Genomic DNA, 18,479 nt, shown 5'->3' with positions numbered 1-18,479 from the left:
GAAAAGCAGGCAGTCAACGCTTCAGGTCAGGACCCTTCCTCAAGACCGAGGCTGAACAAAATCACCTTAGCCAGGGCTGCAAATATCTATTGCTTATTCCTAGAGAACACTATAAAGAAAGATGTGACAGTGCTCCACACAACAGGAAAAATGTGATTGTTCTGAAGATGGTGCAGGGGGGATTCACCAGGATGCTGCCTGGGATGGAGTATTCTACTTATAAGAGACTGGAGAAGTTGGGTTTGTTTTCCCAGGAGCAAAAGGAGAGATTAGTGGAAACAGAGTTACAAACAGCATCTATGAGGTGTCTAGATGAGCATTTGAATGACCTAGGAATTGAAGGTTACGGGTCAAATGCTGGAAAATGGAATTAATACAGATGGGTGCCCAATGATCAGCATAGATGTGGTGGGCCAAATGGCCTGTTTCCATGCTGTGTGACTCCATGAGAAGCTAAAAAAATTCAAAAAGTCAATTTGATTTTTAAAATAAAATCCCATATGTGAGTCCTCCCCTTCTTTATTACGTAAATATGACATAGTATCCATAGACAAGAACTTTGTTGACTTCTGACACTAAACTAAATTCTTACAAACTTCATTCTTACAAACCAATATAACATTGATTCACCACAGGATGTTTTTTTTGTCCCTTAAAGATTTATGGTTGGAAACCTCTGTATAGCATGTGACTGTATTTTTAGTACTCATTACCATACAAGGTTCCCCATCAGACTCCAACCATGCCAATTGATTTTGGATCCTAATGAATTCAACAATCAGACTTGCAGTGAGTTTTTGGCTTTGTCATTGAAACAAATACAGGTTTTCTGTGGGAGTAAAGAAGTGACATGGCAACAGATAATTATCCTTGTTTAGAGAAAAATGTGGTATGTAGCCTTCTGGGAGACCATTTGGTGGTGAGTTCTGACTTCATTAAAAACATAAGTGAAGCCTTGTTAAAAACAAGGCCGCAACATGGACCTAAGAAAATCAGGTACTTCTTTGTCACCAGCTCCTTTCTCTGTATTTTTTGCAATTTCATCAAGATTGCTCATAACCTTAGAAGGGAGAGCACACATTACTGAATTGTCTCCTAATCCTGAGATACAACAAAGCAAAGTATCCAAGAGCTAATCAATGTGTCTCAGTCATCTCTTGGGATTGTTTTTAAATATGCTTCCAAAAATAAACCGTTAGCTAGGTAAAATCCGAGAGCTATGACATCACGAACAGGGAGTACTGCCCAGTCTCTCCTCTCCAGCTTTGCATCCAATTCCCATATCCTTCCCTGAATCATGTAAGAATTTTTAAAAAATGATGTGCTCAGTACGTTTGGAAATTATTGCACACAACTCTTGTTTAGGTCAACACATCTGATAGATTTCAGCACAGAACATCTGTGCTCAACTCCCTGGCAGTTTTAAAGAACAAGAAATAAATCATAGTAAAAGCAAACCCATATTATATGAACTCCAATAAAGACAAAAATACCGGAGAAACTCAGCAAGTCAGGCAGCCTCTGTGGAGAGAGAAACATTTCAGGTCCATGACCCTTTGCCAGAATGTCTCCAGTTGGGTAGAATGATGGTATAGCAATTATTGTTGCCGCCTCTCAGTTCGATTCTGATTGTCTGGAGATTGTACATTCTCTGCATGGCTGCATGGAGTTTCTCCAAGTGCCTCACTTCCTCCCACATCCCTAAGACATACTGTTAAGTTACTTGGCTCCTGTAACTTACCAGAGTATAGATTAATAGCAAAAAATATAACCTGAAATATCGACTCTGTTTCTCTTCCCACAAATGCCAACTGACCTACTGAGCAATTCCAGAATTTTCTGTTGTTGTTTTAGATTTCCAACATCAGGTTTTTTTTATTTTGACCCTATTCACAATATCAGCTGACTTCCCGTGGCATTGCTCACAGTCCAAATGAACAATATGACTATATATAGTCCTGTGACTATATGATTTTGTTTTTTGTTGACCACTTCAAAATCATTCCAACCCCTTACTCTCCATATTTCCCCTTGGCAACTGTTCTTAGGGTCTTTTATAGCATCTGTTCTGAGGTCTATAAAACAGTTAGATTTTCTAACCAATATTAGCTTGAAATGAATGGGTTAAATTTCTCTGAACATCCTCCTGCTTGGAGGCACAGAAATAATGTTTCCAAGTTTGCCATTAATAGTTTCCAAGGTAAAAATCAAAGACTGAGCAGCAAATCAAACACTAGGAGGATAAATTTTACTCCAACTTCTGCAAGTTAATGTTTTTCAAACTGGATAAATCAAATTAATTTTGTGGAAATATAGCATTATCTGCATGAACAAAATAAATAGGAAAATTCTATCTAATAGAATTCCTACTCTCATCCCCTGACCTAAACAGCCATTTTACTTATTTCTTCATTTTTTTCTAGATCAGGGCATGACAAGGTGGGCAATTACTTTTCGGTCCTATTACATTGGAACCAATGCTACTTCAGAGAGCAGTTAGGAGCCAACAGCCTTGGAGTCAAATGTAGTCTAGAAGGTTAGTGAAGGGTGTTAGTGCACCAGATGGATTTTTAACAACAATTGGTAGTTTTGTGGTCACAAAAATAATTGGTCATAGTTGATTATAATTGTAGATAACTAACTGAATTTGAGTTTCATAATTGGGTTTGAATTTGAATCTCTGCATTGTTAGTTCAAGGATTGTATTACTAGTCCTGGTAATTTAACCACTATATCAATACTGTAAAAAGTACTACTGTAATTGTCCGTGCATTTTTGACAAGCATTCCACTGTAATGACAATAGTTCTGACGTTGATTTTAGTTCCTTTTATATTCTGTATTCACTGGCTCAAAGTCACAGAGTCATACAGCATAGAATAGGCACTTTCTCCCACCATGTCCATGCTGACCATCAAGCACCCATCCATACTAATCTCATTTACCAACACTTGACCTATGTCCTTCAATTCCTTACCAATGCAAGTGCTCTTCTGGATACATCTTAAATGTTATTAAAGTCCATGCCTCCACCACCTCTTCAGGCAGTACATTCCACATTCCAACCACCTGAGCAAAAAATTCTTCCTCTGATCCAGTTGCACCCTCCTGGTATTGGTATATTATTGTCACTTGTACTGAGGTACAGTGAAAAGCTTGTCTTACAAACCGATCATACAGGTCAATTCATTACACAGTGCAGTTACATTGAGTTAGTACAAAGTACATTGATGTAGTACAGGTAAAAATAATAATAGTACAGAGTAAAGTGTCACAGCTACAGAGAAAGTGCAGTGCAATAAGGTGCAAGGTCACAACAAGGTAGATCGTGAGGTCATAGTTCATCTCATTGTATAAGGGAACCATTATCACAGTGGGGTAGAAGCTGTCCTTCAGTCTGGTGGTACGTGCCCTCAGGCACCTGTATCTTCTACCCGATGGAAGAGAAGAGAGAATGTCCCGGGTGGGTGGGGTCTTTGATTATGCTGGCTGCTACACCAAGACAGCGAGAGGTAAAGACAGAGTCCAAGGAGGGGAGGCTAGTGTCCGTGATGCGCTGGGTTGTGTCCACAACTCTCTGCAGTTTCTTGCGGTCCTAGGCAGAGCAGTTGCCGTATCAAGCTGTGATACATCCAGATAGGATGCTTTCTATGGTGCACCGGTAAAAGTTGGTGAGAGTCAAAGGGGACAAACCAAATTTCTTTAGCCTCCTGAGGAAGTAGAGGCGCTGGTGAGCTTTCTTAGCCGTGGCATCTACGTGTGCATGTACATCGCTCCCTTTCCTGAAGTCAATGACCAGCTCTTTTGTTTTTTCGATATTGAGGGAAAGGTTGTTGTCATGACACCATTCCACTAAGCTATCTCCTTCCTGTACTCCGACTCATCACTGTTTGAAATATGGCCTACAACGGTGGTATCATCTGCAAACTTGTAGATGGACTTAGATGGAGGTGCTCCTGCACCTTATCTTAAAGCTGTGCCCTCTAGTTTAAGACATCTCTTATGGGAAAAGTTTTTTTATTAACTACATCCCTCAGAATTTTGTATACATCAATCTGATCCCTCCTCAGCATCCACTGCTCCAAGGAAAACCAATCTAGTCTATCCAATCTCTCCTTATAACTGAAACACTCCAATCCATGCAACATCATGGTGAATCACTTCTACACCCTCTCAGTTCAATCAAGTCTTTCCTTTAGTGTGGTGACATTGTACCCCGGTTGTGATCTAACCAATGTTTTATAAAGCTGGGCCATAACCACTCTGTTTATTCTGTGCCCCAACTAATGAAAGCAAGTAGCCCATATGCCTCCTATAACCACCTATGTGTGCTGCCACCTTCAGGGATCTATGGACTTGTATGCCAATGTCCTTCTGTTCCTCAATACTCCCTAGGGCCTTACCATTCATTGTGTATGTCCTCCCTTATTAGTGCTCCTAAAATGAATTACTTTACACTTCAGCACCTCATTTTCTGTCTTGGAACCTTGCAGCCTAATGGGATGAACATTGAATTCTCCCACTTTAAGTAATCCCCACCCCCCTTTCCCACAACACCCCGATGCTTCTTTTCTTCTCTTTTTTAACCTTTCTCTTTATTCTACTCCCTTTTGTTTTGCTTTCTCTCCTAACCTTTGACTTATCCCTCAGTGGATCTGCTCTACCCTACCCCCCCCCCCCCGCACCTGCCTATCACTATCTCTTCCCTGCATCTACCTATCACCACCTTGTGCCCACCCCACCTCCCCTCTTTTGTCCACCTATCATTGCTCTGCTCTTCCCTCCTATATATTGGGCTTTCCCTTTTCCTATCTTCAGTCCTGAAGGAGGGTCCTGACCTGAAACGTTGACCGCCTGCTTTTCTCCACGGATGCTACCTGGCCTGCTGAGTTTCTCCAGCATCATCGTGTTTTTCATCTAGATTCCAGCATCTGCAGTCCTTTGTTTCTCTACACTTATCAAGATTACATTCTATCTGCCATTGCTATGTTCTGATGCAGGGTCTTGAACTGAAATGTCGATTATCCCTTTGCTCAACCCACTGAGTTCCTCCAGCAGTCTTTTATGCTCCAGGTTCCAGCACCTGCAGTCTCTTATGCCTGCCACAGTTCTGTGCTTCTTACCAACTCTGCAATACCATCCTGTTGCCTAAGCCTACCCTCCTAATTACCAACAATTTCTGTGTCATCTGTAAACTCACTACCTCCTACATTCACATCTAAAACAAACAGTATGGGTCCCAGTACCAATTCCTGTAGTACACCACTGGTCCCAAGCTTCCCATCACAAAAACAACCTTCCACCATTACCCTCTGTCTCCTATTATCAAGCTAATTTTGAATCCAATTTGCCAACTTGGCTTAGATCCCTTGGGTTCTAACTTCCCGATCAAATTCCCATGTGGGACCTTAAAGGCCTTACTGAAGTCCATGTAGTGTACATCAACCATATTGCCCTCATCAATATACTTCATTACTTATCTGAAAAATTCAATGAAAAGTAAAATCAATGGATCTAAAGGGAAGCAGGGACCTCTGTTTTTAATGCTAGGAATTATTATTTGCTGGACAGAAAACACTAAGTCAATTAACTCACCAAATCAAATAATAAAAATAAAATTCAAAGAGGATATTAGGGATGTGTGTAAAAGCAACAAATGTAGGAATGAAGATAGAATCCCTTCAGTCCGAATCCACACTGACCATCAAGCACCCATTTACACTAATCTCATTTTATTCTCTCCACATTCTCATCAACTCCCCCCAGAATGTACCACTCACCCATGAGCTAGGGGCAATTTACAGTGGCCAATTAATCCACCAACCCGTGTCTTTGGGATGTGGGAGGAAACTGGAACACCTGGAGGAAAACCATGCAGTCAAAGGAGAATGTGTGACAGCACCGGAGTTGAAGATTGAACCCAGGTTGCTGGAGCTCTCCTTGCTACATGACTGCAACCAATGCATTTAACCAATCCAAACCTTTACCAAATATTCCATTCAGCACAACTGGACACAAATTTTAAATTTTCATGATCTTTTCTGCAGACTCTCCCAATAAAATCAGGATGAAGCAGAACCAGATTTATTATCACTGACTTAGATGACATGAAACTTGTTGTTTGTGGCAGCAGTACAGTGCAAAGACATAAAATTACTATAAATTACAAAATAAATACTGCACATAAAAAGGAATAATGAGGTGGTGTTCATGGACACCATAAGAAGCACGGGAAATTAGTCAGAATTCAGATATTCCCAACTTCAATTTTATTTTTTTCCCCTTGGGATCTGGAAGCAGGCTGCAAGAGCACATCTGGATATCCAAAGAGTGTAGCCTTTTATAAAGGGGACTCATGGAGGACCGCGCTTGTCAGCTTCTGGACTGTGGGAGAGGGACAGGGACAAGTGGTGAGACAGGGGCAGCCAAGGACGGGGACAGTTTCCATTCCCATTTTTCCACTGAAGGAGGATTGTCTGAATTTTGAAAATCCAGCATAGGTGCAGTCGAAGGTTCTCAGCCATGAAGCTTCATCTAGTCCCAAGCAGAATCCCTGTCAATAGACAAACCACCGAGTCTTAGGAGCTAAATGCTGTTTGTAAATCCATTGTACTGCGTAAGTTACTCACTTAGTGGTAGCAGAGTTGTGGAATTCTGTGGAGGCAGATGTTCAGAGAAAACTTCTGTTTTTAAAATTCACTGTGTGTCTGTTGATGGCATTTGATGGACTAAGTCATAACTTGGCTTTGGTCCAAGCACTTTTCAATCTATTATTTACCACTCTGTAATAAGTCTTTTACAATGCTGGCACAAGTTTAATTTTGATTTTTAACTGCTAAAATGAATACCAGATCTAAAGCGTCAGCTAATGCTAAAGGTAATGGAGACCAACTTACTTTGGAAGCTATTTCTAATCTGGATAGAAAGTTTGACCGGAGCTTTGCCAAAGTGAAGTCCATTTTACAGGACTTTGAAGAAAAACAAAATACTCTTATCCAGGAGAATGCCAAACAAATGCAACTAATTGCTGAACTCGACCAAGCTGGTAAAGAGAGAGATGCCAAACTTCATTCACTTGAAAAAGCTTTAACTACGACCAAGCAAAACCTAGAAAAGCAACAACAGAGGATCATCGACCTGGAAGGACGCAGCAGGAGGAAAAGTTTAAGAATCATCAATTTTCCAAAAAACACCGAGACTGGTAACCCTACAGAATTCTTTTCTAAACTTTTGGTTGATGTGTTCGGTTCCGATATGTTCCCTGCTGACCCCATTCTGGACAGAGTTCATAGACCATTAAGATTCAAACCTGCTCCAGATCAAAAACCTCGGCCAGTAATTTTGAGATTTCATTTTGTCAGCGTCAAGGAATTCTTGATTCGTACCGCTTGTCGACGTGGAATGATTCAATTTAAACAATGGAAGTTTCGAATAGTTGAAGATTACACCCCAGAAGTTATGAAAGGAAAGGTCAAATATGTTGGCAGAATATAGTCTTAATGGTAGGACTCTTGGCAGTGTGGAGGATCAGAGGGATCTTAGGGTCCGAGTCCATACGATGCTCAAAGTGGCTGTGCAGGTTGACTCTGTGATTAAGAAGGCATATGGTGTATTGTCCTTCATCAATCGGGGAATTGAATTTAGGAGCCAGGAGGTATTGTTGCAGCTATACAAGTCCCTGGTCAGACTGCACTTGGAGTAGTGCGCTCAGTTCTGGTCACCTCACTACAGGAAAGATGTGGAAGTCATAGAGAGGGTGCAGAGGAGACTTACAAGGATGCTGCCTGGGATGCGGAGCATGCCTTATAAAAGCAGGTTGAGGGAACTCGGCCTTTTCTCCTTGGAGAGACGGAGGATGAGGGGGGACCTGATAGAGGTGTATAAGATGATGAGAGGTATTGATAGGATAGATAGTCAGAGGCTTTTCCCCAGGGCTGAATTGGTGGCCACAAGAGGACATAGGTTTAAGGTGCTGGGGAGTAGATATAGAGGAGATGTCAGGGGTAAGTTTTTTTTACTCAGAGAGTGGCGAGTGCGTGGAATGGGCTGCCAACAATGGTGGTCGAGGCTGATATGATAGGGTCTTTCAAGAGACTGTTAGATCAATATATGGAGCTGAGTAAAATAGAGCGCTACGGGTAAGCCTAGTAATTTCTAGGGTAGGGACATGTTCGGCACAGCTTTGTGGGCCGAAGGGCCTGAATTGTGCTGTAATTGTTCTATGTTCTAATAGGCTGACCTACAAACCAATTATGGCTCGTCTCTATCAAAGCAATTATCATCCTGCATTATTATTCCCAGCAAGGCTGAGAATTACACTGCCTGATAAATCTCATAAATGGTTTAAATCTATCCAAGAAGCTGAGCAATTTCTTTTGAACTAGCTTTTAATTTTAAAAGCTAAGAAATGAGGAAGAGGTAGTGTTTTTCCTTTGATTTACTACTTATTTATTATCTAATTAATTTTTAGATTTAAATCTCTCTTTTCTCTTCTTTTAATATTTTTAATGTTCTGTTTTTATAATGATTAAGAATTTAACAAAATGACTGATCATTTGTTTTCTTTTTTAAATAATTATTAAACTGTATTCTTTAAATGTTGACTGTTAACGCCCTTTGGCTCTGTCTTAATTCCACAACTTTGTTGTTACTTCGATATCTCTGTTTGGGTTATCTTGTTCATTCTTAGTTTAAACATGTGTGGTTTGTATATTTGTTAATTTGGACTACTGCCACCAATAGAATTGGGGTTAATTCAATTAGAGGGTAGCTTTCTGGCTGTCTATTGGCCAGTTTTCAGACTGTTGGGGCTGTTTTTAGGTTTCTTTTCTTCTGGGCTAAACTACAAATCTTTCTAAATTGTCGTCATATCCACTTCCTCTTTGAACTTTACTTCTTCCTGTTGGTAAGATCCGTATAATACCAAGATTAACCCTTTACATACCATATGTTTTTTGATCTGTTAAAATGGATAAAACTATTAATTTTATTTCATGGAATGTTAATGGCTTAAACAATTTGCTTAAGCGCAAGAAGATCTTTAAAGGTTTTCATAGATTAAATGCTCAGATCATTTTTGTTCAGGAGACTCACATCAGGAAGAAAGATAATCAACGTTTTTTTTAGATTTTGGAGGGGTCAACAGTTCCATTCAAATTCACAAGCAAAGGTGAAAGGAGTTTCTATTTTTATAGACTCTTCAATTTCATTTGTCCATCATGAGACAATATCAGACCCAAATGGTAGATTTTTATTAATTACTGGTCTACTTCATAATTTTTTTTATTATGGTTAATGTTTATGCACCCAATGTAGATAACCCTGAATTTCTTAAACATTTGTTTGCATTATTTCCTAATTTAAATGAATACACTGTAGCAGCTAGCTACACACTACAAAATGAAGACACAGAGTCGCTGGTTTCGAAATCAGAGGTCGAATGCCGACCGGGGCGCAGTGCGCCTTTGATAGCCGAAAACTTCCCACGCTACAGTTCCCGCGCTGACGTCACACGCGGGTCACCTGACCTTCCCGCGTACAGACTTTCCCAGCCCAATGCTGGGGAAGAAGGAGGGCCCCGCACCATCTTGGATTGGGGCCTCCGACAACATCGGGAGCCGGTTCGATGCTGGTGCAGTGAGTCGCTACAACACTGTGATTATGGGTGGAGATTTTAACTGCTGTCTAAACCCTTCGATGGATAGATCTGTGTCAAATCCTACACTTCCAAACAAATCTGCTGTCCTTATTAATTCCTTTTCAGTTGAATCCGGATTTTTAGATGTTTGGAGATTTCTACACCCATTTGATAAAGAATTTTCATTCTTTTCTTATGTCTACCATAATTACTCGAGGATTGATTATTTTTTTTATTGATGCTAGACTAGCTCCACTTACTATGGACTGCAAATACAATGCAATTGCCATTTCTGATCATGCACCATTGAGATTATCAATTAAATTACCAGATCTATCCTTTGATGTCAGACAATGGCGATTTAACCCTTTGCTATTACAAGACTTAGATTTCATCCAATTTATTAAAGAACAGATTTCATTTTTCTTTTTAACTAATTTTACTGAAGAAATCTCTAGTGGGATAATATGGGATACGTTTAAAGCATACATCCGTGGTCAAATTATTTCATATTCCGCTGGATTGAAAAAATGAACTAATAACAAAATACGTATATTAGCTGACAAGATTAAATAAATCAATAAAACATTCTTTTACTCCTAATCTGGAGCTTTTTAAAAAAGAACAGAACTCCTACTACAACATAGTTTATTATTAACATCTTCAATTGAAAATCTACTACTTAAAAACAAGTCAATTTTATATACATGGCAACAAATCTGGTAAATTATTGGCCAACCAATTGAAAGCTACTATATCTAAACATCAGATTAATAAAATTCGTAAACCAGATGATACCTACACGATAGATCAAGTTCAAATTTACAAATCCTTTCAAGAATTTTATTCTTCTTTATACCAATCAGAATCCCCTGAGGATCCTACATTAATACATGAATTTTTAAGAGATTTGAAGACTCCCCAATTATCTTTAAATGAGCGCTCTATATTAGATGCTCCCATTTCAGAGGAAGAAATAAAGAAAGTAATATTTTCAATGAATTCGGGTAAAGCATCCGGCCCTGACGGATATACAGCTGAATTTTTTTAAATCCTTTTTTGATATTCTTGTTCCCTGGTTAGCCAAAATTTTTTAAAGATGCCCTATCAGTGGGTAAACTACCACAATCTTTCTATGAAGCAACTATTTCTTTAATTCTTAAAAAGGATAAAGATCCCACTGAGTGTGCATCTTATAAATCTATTTCTTTATTAAATGTAGATTCCAAAATATTGGCATTTAGATTGGACAAGGTTCTTCCACAAATTATCTCTGAAGACCAGATAGGATTTATTCAGAATCGTTATCTACATTTTAATATTAGGAGATTAATGAATATTATATATACCCCTTCATCCCAAATTCCAGAATGTGTTGTTTCACTAGATGCTGAAAAGGGGTTTGACAGAGTCGAATGGGAATATCTATTCAGTACACTTCAAAAATGTAATTTTAGCCCTAAATTTATATCTGCAATTAAAATGATTTATTATGCACCTATAGCTTCAATACTTACTAATAATCAAAGATCTCCTTTGTTTGAGGTACTAGATAAGGCTGCCTGTTAAGCGCTTTATTATTTGATATTGCTTTAGAACCCTTAGCTATTGCACTTCGGAATTCTTCAAATATATGTGGCATTACTCGTGGACAGAAGATTCATAAGATAGCTCTTTACACAGATGACCTATTACTTTATATTTCTAATCCACAGGAATCTATCCCCGCAGTACTATCACTATTAGATCAGTTTAGTGTTTTTTCTGGCTATAGATTAAATCTTAATAAGAGCGAACTTTTTCCATTAAATATGCAAATCCCCCATTTATAGCCAATTACCTTTTAGATTGGTAATTGACTATTTTATGTATTTAGGTGTCAACACTACCAAGAGACATAAGGATTTATTTAAAGCTAATCTACTAGCTTTAACTGACCACATTAAACAATTGTTTACTAAATGGTCCCCACTGTCTTTATCATTGGTAGGCCAAATTAATGCGGTTAAGATGAATATTTTACCAAAATTTTTATATTTATTTCAAGCGATTCCAACTTTTGTTCTGAAATCTTTTTCTGACACTATTGATTCTAAAATTCTTTCATATATTTGGCGGAATAAAAGCCCAAGGTTAACATAGAACAATTACAGCACAATTCAGGCCTTTCGGCCCACAAAGCTGTGCTGTTAATTAAGAAATATTTACAAAAACTAAAAAAGGATGGTGGTACAGCCTTGCCTAACTTTAGATTATATTATTGGGCAATCAATATTAGATATTTAATTTTTTGGATACAAGATTCGGATGTAATTCAACACCCCAAATGGGTACACCTTGAGTCCCAAACAGCACTTGAATTTTCATTAGTTTCTATTTTAGGAGCTCCACTCCCTTTTGCATTTACCAAATTAAGTAAACATATGATTAACCCAATTGTTAAACATACAATACGAATATGGTTTCAATTTCGTAAATTTTTTGGATTGAATAAATTTAATCTATCAAGTCCCATTCAATCTAATTTTTTTTCATCCATCCAGAGTTGACTCAGCTTTTTCCACATGGAAAAGGAAGGGAATAGTATGTTTTCATGATTTATTCATTGATAACTGTTTTTCATCCTTTGAACAATTGTCTAACAAATACAATTTGCCTAGAGCACACTTTTTTCGATATTTGCAGATCCGAATTTCTTTTAAAAGCTACTATACCCTCTTTTCCGACACCTTATAAAACTGAAATTACGGAAAAAATTTTCAGTTTTAATCCTCATCAGAAGGGCTTGATAGCAATAATCTATGATCTAATTATGAAAATTCATCCAGATCCACTGGACAAAATTAAGAATGAATGGGAAAGCGAACTCCAGACATCTTTACCTACAGAGACTTGGAAGAAAGTTCTTCATTTAGTTAATACATCTTCAATGTGTGCCAGACACTCTTTGATACAGTTTAAGGTAGTTCACAGGATCCATATGTCAAAAGATAAGCTAACTTGTTTTTATCACCATATAAATCCTACATGTGACAGATGTAAATTGAATGTGGCTTCTTTGACACACGTTTTGGTCCTGTCCTCTCTTGGAAAAATATTGGAAAGACATTTTTAACATTATTTCAAATGTATTGAAGATTGATTTACAACCTCATCCTATCACTGCAATTTTTGGACTACCAAGGATAGAGACTGGCCATCTATCTGCCTCCGCTAACAGCATGATTGCCTTTGTTACATTAATGGCCAAAGGATCCATTTTGCTTAAATGGAAGGATCCAATACCCCCTACTTCTTTTCAATGGTTCTCTCAAACTATATCATGTTTAAACTTGGAAAAAATTAGGATTGGTACTGTTGATCCTTCGCTTAAATTTGAGGAAGTTTGGAGTCCATTTATTCAATATTTTTACATGATATAGATCCCCTTGTAATAACCTTTCAACTTAGAGGAATGGAGCTGATGACATAATATTGCTCTGTTTCTACTGAGAAATTTTAGTCCAGTTTTTTTTTTAGGTTTTTTTTGAATTTTTTTTTGTTTAGCTTAGTTTGGTTTGATATATTGTTTATAATTTTTCTTATTGTTTTGGGGATTTTTTTTCTTTTATAATTATATAATAAATTTTCTTTCCTTTTTTTTATACTATATTCATTCACTAAGAGATCGTTGGATCTACAGATTTTTTTTAATACTTTATTGTTCTTTATGATTATCTATACCATGATTGTTCTCCTGATCTCTTTGTATTACATGTACAAACATTGATGTTATATATTAATCTGTATTAATTTGAAAACTAATAAAAAGATTGAAAAAGAAAGTAAAACTCACTGTGTATTTATTGTCAGGATTTGGGCATCAGTGGCCAGACCAGCATTTATTGCTCATCCCTCATTGTCCTTGAGAAGGTGGCTGTGAGCTGCCTTCTCAAACTGCTGCAGCACTTTTGGTGAAGGTGCTCCCCACAGTGCAGCTGGGAGGGAGTTCCAGGATTTTGACCCCTTGTAGACAAAGGACTGATGAGATATTTCAAAATCAGGATAGTGTACAACTTGGAGGGGAACCTGGAAAATGGTGGTGGTCCCATGTACCTGGTACCTTTGTCTTTCTTGATGGGAAAGGTCACAGATATGGAAGAGCTGGTCGGAGAAGTCAAGGCGAATAACTGACCTACATTCCACCCACAGTGGTGGGAACTAGCTCAGTGTTCCACCCACAGCGGTGGGATTTTCTGGATTACTACATGACGGGAAGGGAAAAGGTAAAAAGGCAGGCATTGCCTCTGCCTCTTGCATGGAAAGGTGCCACGAGAAGGGGAGTGTGCGCTAGTGGAGTTGGAAGAGAGAACCAGGGAATCATGGATAGAATGCTGAAGGGTGAGTAAAGGGATGCTTGGTGGTGGTCTCTCATTGAAGGTGGCAGAAATCAAAGAGGGTGATCTATTGAATGTGGAGGCTGGTAGGGTGGAAGTTGCAGAGATGATGACAGTTGGCACCAATCTGTATAATCCCTTTTCTCGATCTCCTCCCTATCCCAGACATTCCCTTCATTTCTCCAAACACTCACAACTCAGAAAATTTTAATATTTTCCCAGTTGTGACAAAATGTCATTGACCAGAAAAGTTAACTTTGTTCCTCTCTTCACAGATACTTCCTGAACTGCTGAGTATTTACTGGTTTAATTCAGATCTGCAGTTTTATTTGGCTGTTGAACATAAAAACTGCTAGAAAATTAATAGTGACAACTAGTTACAACAATCCACAACTTTAAAAGGATGGCACAAGCTCAAATGACAAAGCTCAGTACCTGATGACTGAGGATGAAAATTAAAGCCAATGAGTTGACGTGAATGTTAGCCCACTCATACTTTGGGGCTTGTAACCTCCTAAAACCATTTCACCGAAAACAATATTTATAGTTGCAGCAGGAAAATAACAAACCAAAGGTCACCAGATGGAAAACAGAAGGAAATAAAGAGGTGTCCTTGAGGGAAAAAAATAGTTGCAGGGCTCACAGGAAAGTGTAGAGGAGGAAGGCTAATTGGATAATTCTTTCAAGAAACCAAACCTCCTTTTACAACATAAGGCACTGGTCAGACCACATTTGGAGTATTGTGAGCATCTTTGGGCCCAACATGGAAGGAAAGATGTGCTTGCATTGCAGAGGGTCCAGTGGAGGTTGACAAGAACGATCCTGAAAATGAAAGTGTTAATGCATGAGGAGCATTTGATGGCTCTGGGTCTGTACTTGCTGGAGTTTAGAAGGATGAAATCTCATTGAAACCTACTGAATATTGAAAGGCCTGGACAGAGTGGATGTGGAGAGGATGTTTCCAGTAGTGGGAGAGTCTAGTACCAGAGGGCACAGCCTCAGAATAGAAGGACGTCCCTTTAGAACAGAGATGAGGAGGAATTTCTTTAGCCAGAGGGTGGTGAATCTGTGGAATTCACTGTCACAGATGGCTGTGGAGGCCAAGTTACTGGGTAGAATTAAAGCGGAGGTTGATAGGTTCTTGATTAGTAAGGGTGTCAAAGCTTGCGGGGAGAAGGCAGGAGAATGGGGTTGAGAGGGAAAAATAAATCAGCCGTGATCGAATGGCAGAGCAGACTCAAAGGGCCGAATGGCCTAATTCTGCGCCTATGTCTTATGGTCTTGTGTATCCTACCTTAGAGTAAATAATGATTGAACGTTTCTTTTGTCCATCAATTTCTGTAAGAGATTTTCCCCATTTTACTTGCACAACTTCAGTATATGACAAAAAGCATCAAGCATAGGCATAATTGAAAAAGGAATGAAGGCAACGAGAGATATTAGAAATAAAAAAGCAAAGCAATGCAAATTTCTCACTGTCCACCAATATTTTTGAATCTGAATGTATAGATTCAAAAACTGTGACTGTGATTCTATTTAACATTTTGTAATTGGTAGGAGCACACCCGTCTACTTACTCCACAATATGCATCATTGTTGAATATCTGAGGTGGGAGTGGGTTTCCTTTAGCAGGCTGCTTCTCTTGAGGGATGTTGTGGTACATCCACAGTCTCTGGTCTTCCAACATTGTTATATCAATCTCTTCAAATTCAATCTTGTTAGACTCCAAGAATCCCACCACATCTTGTTGTCGCTTCTTGATCTGCAATGAAACCAGAACTCCATTATGATTATTCATGTTACAGCTGTACAAAACCTTGGTGTGATTGCACCTGGAACATGCATTTCTGGCCACCAATGATGTGATTAAGTTAGAGAAGGTGCAGAAAGGATTCACAAGGATATTGCTGGGATTGGAGGGCTTGAATTATAAGGAAAGACTGGATACGCTGGGACTGTTTTCCGATGAAGGAGGCCAAGGGGGTGACCGTATAGAGGTTTGTAAAATCATGAGGGCATAGATAAGATGGATTGTCACAGTCTGCTTCCCAGGGTAGGGGAGTCTATAACTAGAGGACATAGGTTTAAGGTGAGAGGGGAAAGATTTGAAGACCCAAGAGGCATGTTTTTTTCCCTCATAAACGGCAGTGGGTATATGGAATGAGCCAGAGGAATTGGTTGAGGTGGGTACAATTACAACATTTAAAAGACATTTGGACAGATAGGAAAGACTTAGAGGGACATGGGCCAAATGGGACTAGCTCAGGAAGGCACCTTGGTTAGCATGGACAAGTTAGGCCGAAGGGCCTGTTTCTGTGCTGTATAACTAATTGATCCCCTTTTTATATTATTCAAATATTGTAGAGAAAGTTTTTACTTTTATTCCTTGCTTGAAGTTAGTTCACCTAAATGTCTAGAACATAATGAGAATTTTTAATGACTTTCCCCAATCTCTGACTTTAAGCAAAATACTGAAGAAATCCTTGAAGTACCAGGTTTTCAGTCAATCTTCTAGTAACAGTACAAAAACAACATACCACTGCCCCTGAAAATTTTAAAGAAAAGCACAGAAGGCAAAATCATTCAGCAGATCAGGCAACACCCAAGGAGAAACAAGAGTTAATGTTTCGAAGGAGACACAAGAGCCTGCAGATACTGGAATCTGCTGGAGGAACTCAGCGGGTCAAGCAGCATCTGTGGAGGGGAAAGCAACAGTCAATGTTTCGGGTTGAAACCCTACATCAGTTAATGTTTCAGATTGAATCCATTCTCCGACATTGCATAACCACCGTAGTATTTATTTTCTGCTTTTTTACCACCACCCTTCCACCAGAGTAATTAGAGATCAATAGATTTTTGGATATTAAACAAGTCAAGCTGAATTGGGGTTAGCACAGGTAAATGAAGCAGAGATAAAAGTTTCAGCCATGATCTTACTGGTGGAACAGATCAAAGAAATGAGTTGTCTACTTCTGCTCCTATTTCTTAGGAAGTTACAGTGGGAGTTCAGGTAAAGGCCAATGAAATATTACCCATTTGATTTTCAATGCGACTGTACAATTAAGGATAAAGTGAAGCATTTTTCATGTCTCAAAAAAGACAAAGTAACATCTTGAAAAAACAAATCCATCTTGAATTGCTTTTTCTTACTGATGATCATCATTATTACAATCATCAGCATCTCCCTCTTTAATAGGTGGCCTTCTTTTGCCAAGGGATAATGGGTGTAGGATAAAAATACCTCAAGTTCTCTTTTGGTTTGAGATTGCACATACTAAAATTGCCTGTCATTAATGAAGATGAATCCTTGGAATCATTCTTTTGATTGGGAAAAATTCCCACCCCACCCCCCCCAAAATCAAATTTCAGGCAATCATCCCTTAATAATTTCAAAAAGCTAACTGTTTTGCTGACAATCTTTGAATGCCAGAAACTTAAATGCAACAAATTAGCACTTACTTGAATTTCAGCGATTTAGAAAGCTTTAATGTGTTTTTTTTGTAACAATTTGGACTATTTCTCCCATGCCAACTGCTTTCACAGGCAAGCATAAATTTATAAAACAAAGTCTAACGTAGTGCACTAAGATAGAGGAGCTTAGTGGAATGGTGTCATAACAACCACCTTTCCCTCAATGTCAACAAAACAAAAGAGCTGGTCATTGACTTCAGGAAAGGGGGTGAGTGCACACAGGGACATGCACCTGTCTACATCAACAGTGCTGAGGTCAAGAGGGTTGAGCGCTTCAAGTTCCTGGGAGTGAACATCACCAACAGCCTGTCCTGGTCAAATCACGTAGATGCCATGGCCAAGAGAGCTCACCAGCACCTCTACTTCCTCAGGAGGTTAAAGAAATTCAGTTTGTCCCCTTTGACACTCATCAACTTTTATTGATGCACCATAGAAAGCATCCTATCTGGATGCATCACGGATTGGTACGGCAACTGCTCTGCCCAGGACCGCAAGAAACTGCGAAGAGTTGTGGACACAGCCCAGCGCATCACAGACACCAGCCTCCCCTCCTTGGACTCTGTCTTTACCTCTCCTTGTCTTGGTGAAGCAGCCAGTATTCTCAAAGACCCCACCACCCAGGTCATTCTCTCTTCTCTCCTCTTCCATCAGGTAGAAGATACAGGAGCCTGAGGGCACGTACCACCAGACTTAAGGACAGCTTCTACCCCACTGTGATAAGACTATTGAAAGGTTCCCTTATACAATGAGATGGACTATGACCTCACGATCTGCCTTGTTGTGACCTTGCACCTTATGGCACTGCACTTTCTCTATAGCTGTGACACTTTGCTCTGTGCTGTTATTGTTTTTACCTGTACTACATCAATGCACTCTGTACTAACTCAGTGTAATGAACTGACCTGTTCGATCGGTATGCAAGACAAGTTTTTCACTGTACCTCGGTACAAGTGACAACAATAAACCAATACCAATGGATGGCAGACCTCTAAGAA

At 39.1% G+C, this 18,479-nt stretch overlaps 1 protein-coding gene across 1 annotated transcript in view; it reads right to left on the bottom strand.

Moving 5' to 3' along the window:
* sh3bgrl2 (SH3 domain binding glutamate-rich protein like 2) overlaps nucleotides 1-18,479 on the bottom strand; it is a 69,804-nt gene that overhangs the window by 24,549 nt on the left and 26,776 nt on the right. Inside the window, exon 2 of the mRNA XM_052025380.1 lies at nucleotides 15,590-15,775. Within this exon, the coding sequence (XP_051881340.1) occupies nucleotides 15,590-15,775 (186 nt within the window). The remainder of the gene's footprint in view (nucleotides 1-15,589; nucleotides 15,776-18,479) is intronic.

The sequence above is a fragment of the Pristis pectinata genome, chromosome 10 (genome assembly GCF_009764475.1).
Source record: "Pristis pectinata isolate sPriPec2 chromosome 10, sPriPec2.1.pri, whole genome shotgun sequence".
In the NCBI taxonomy this organism is placed as follows: domain Eukaryota; kingdom Metazoa; phylum Chordata; class Chondrichthyes; order Rhinopristiformes; family Pristidae; genus Pristis; species Pristis pectinata.
This window is presented reverse-complemented; position numbering and strand designations above follow the sequence as displayed.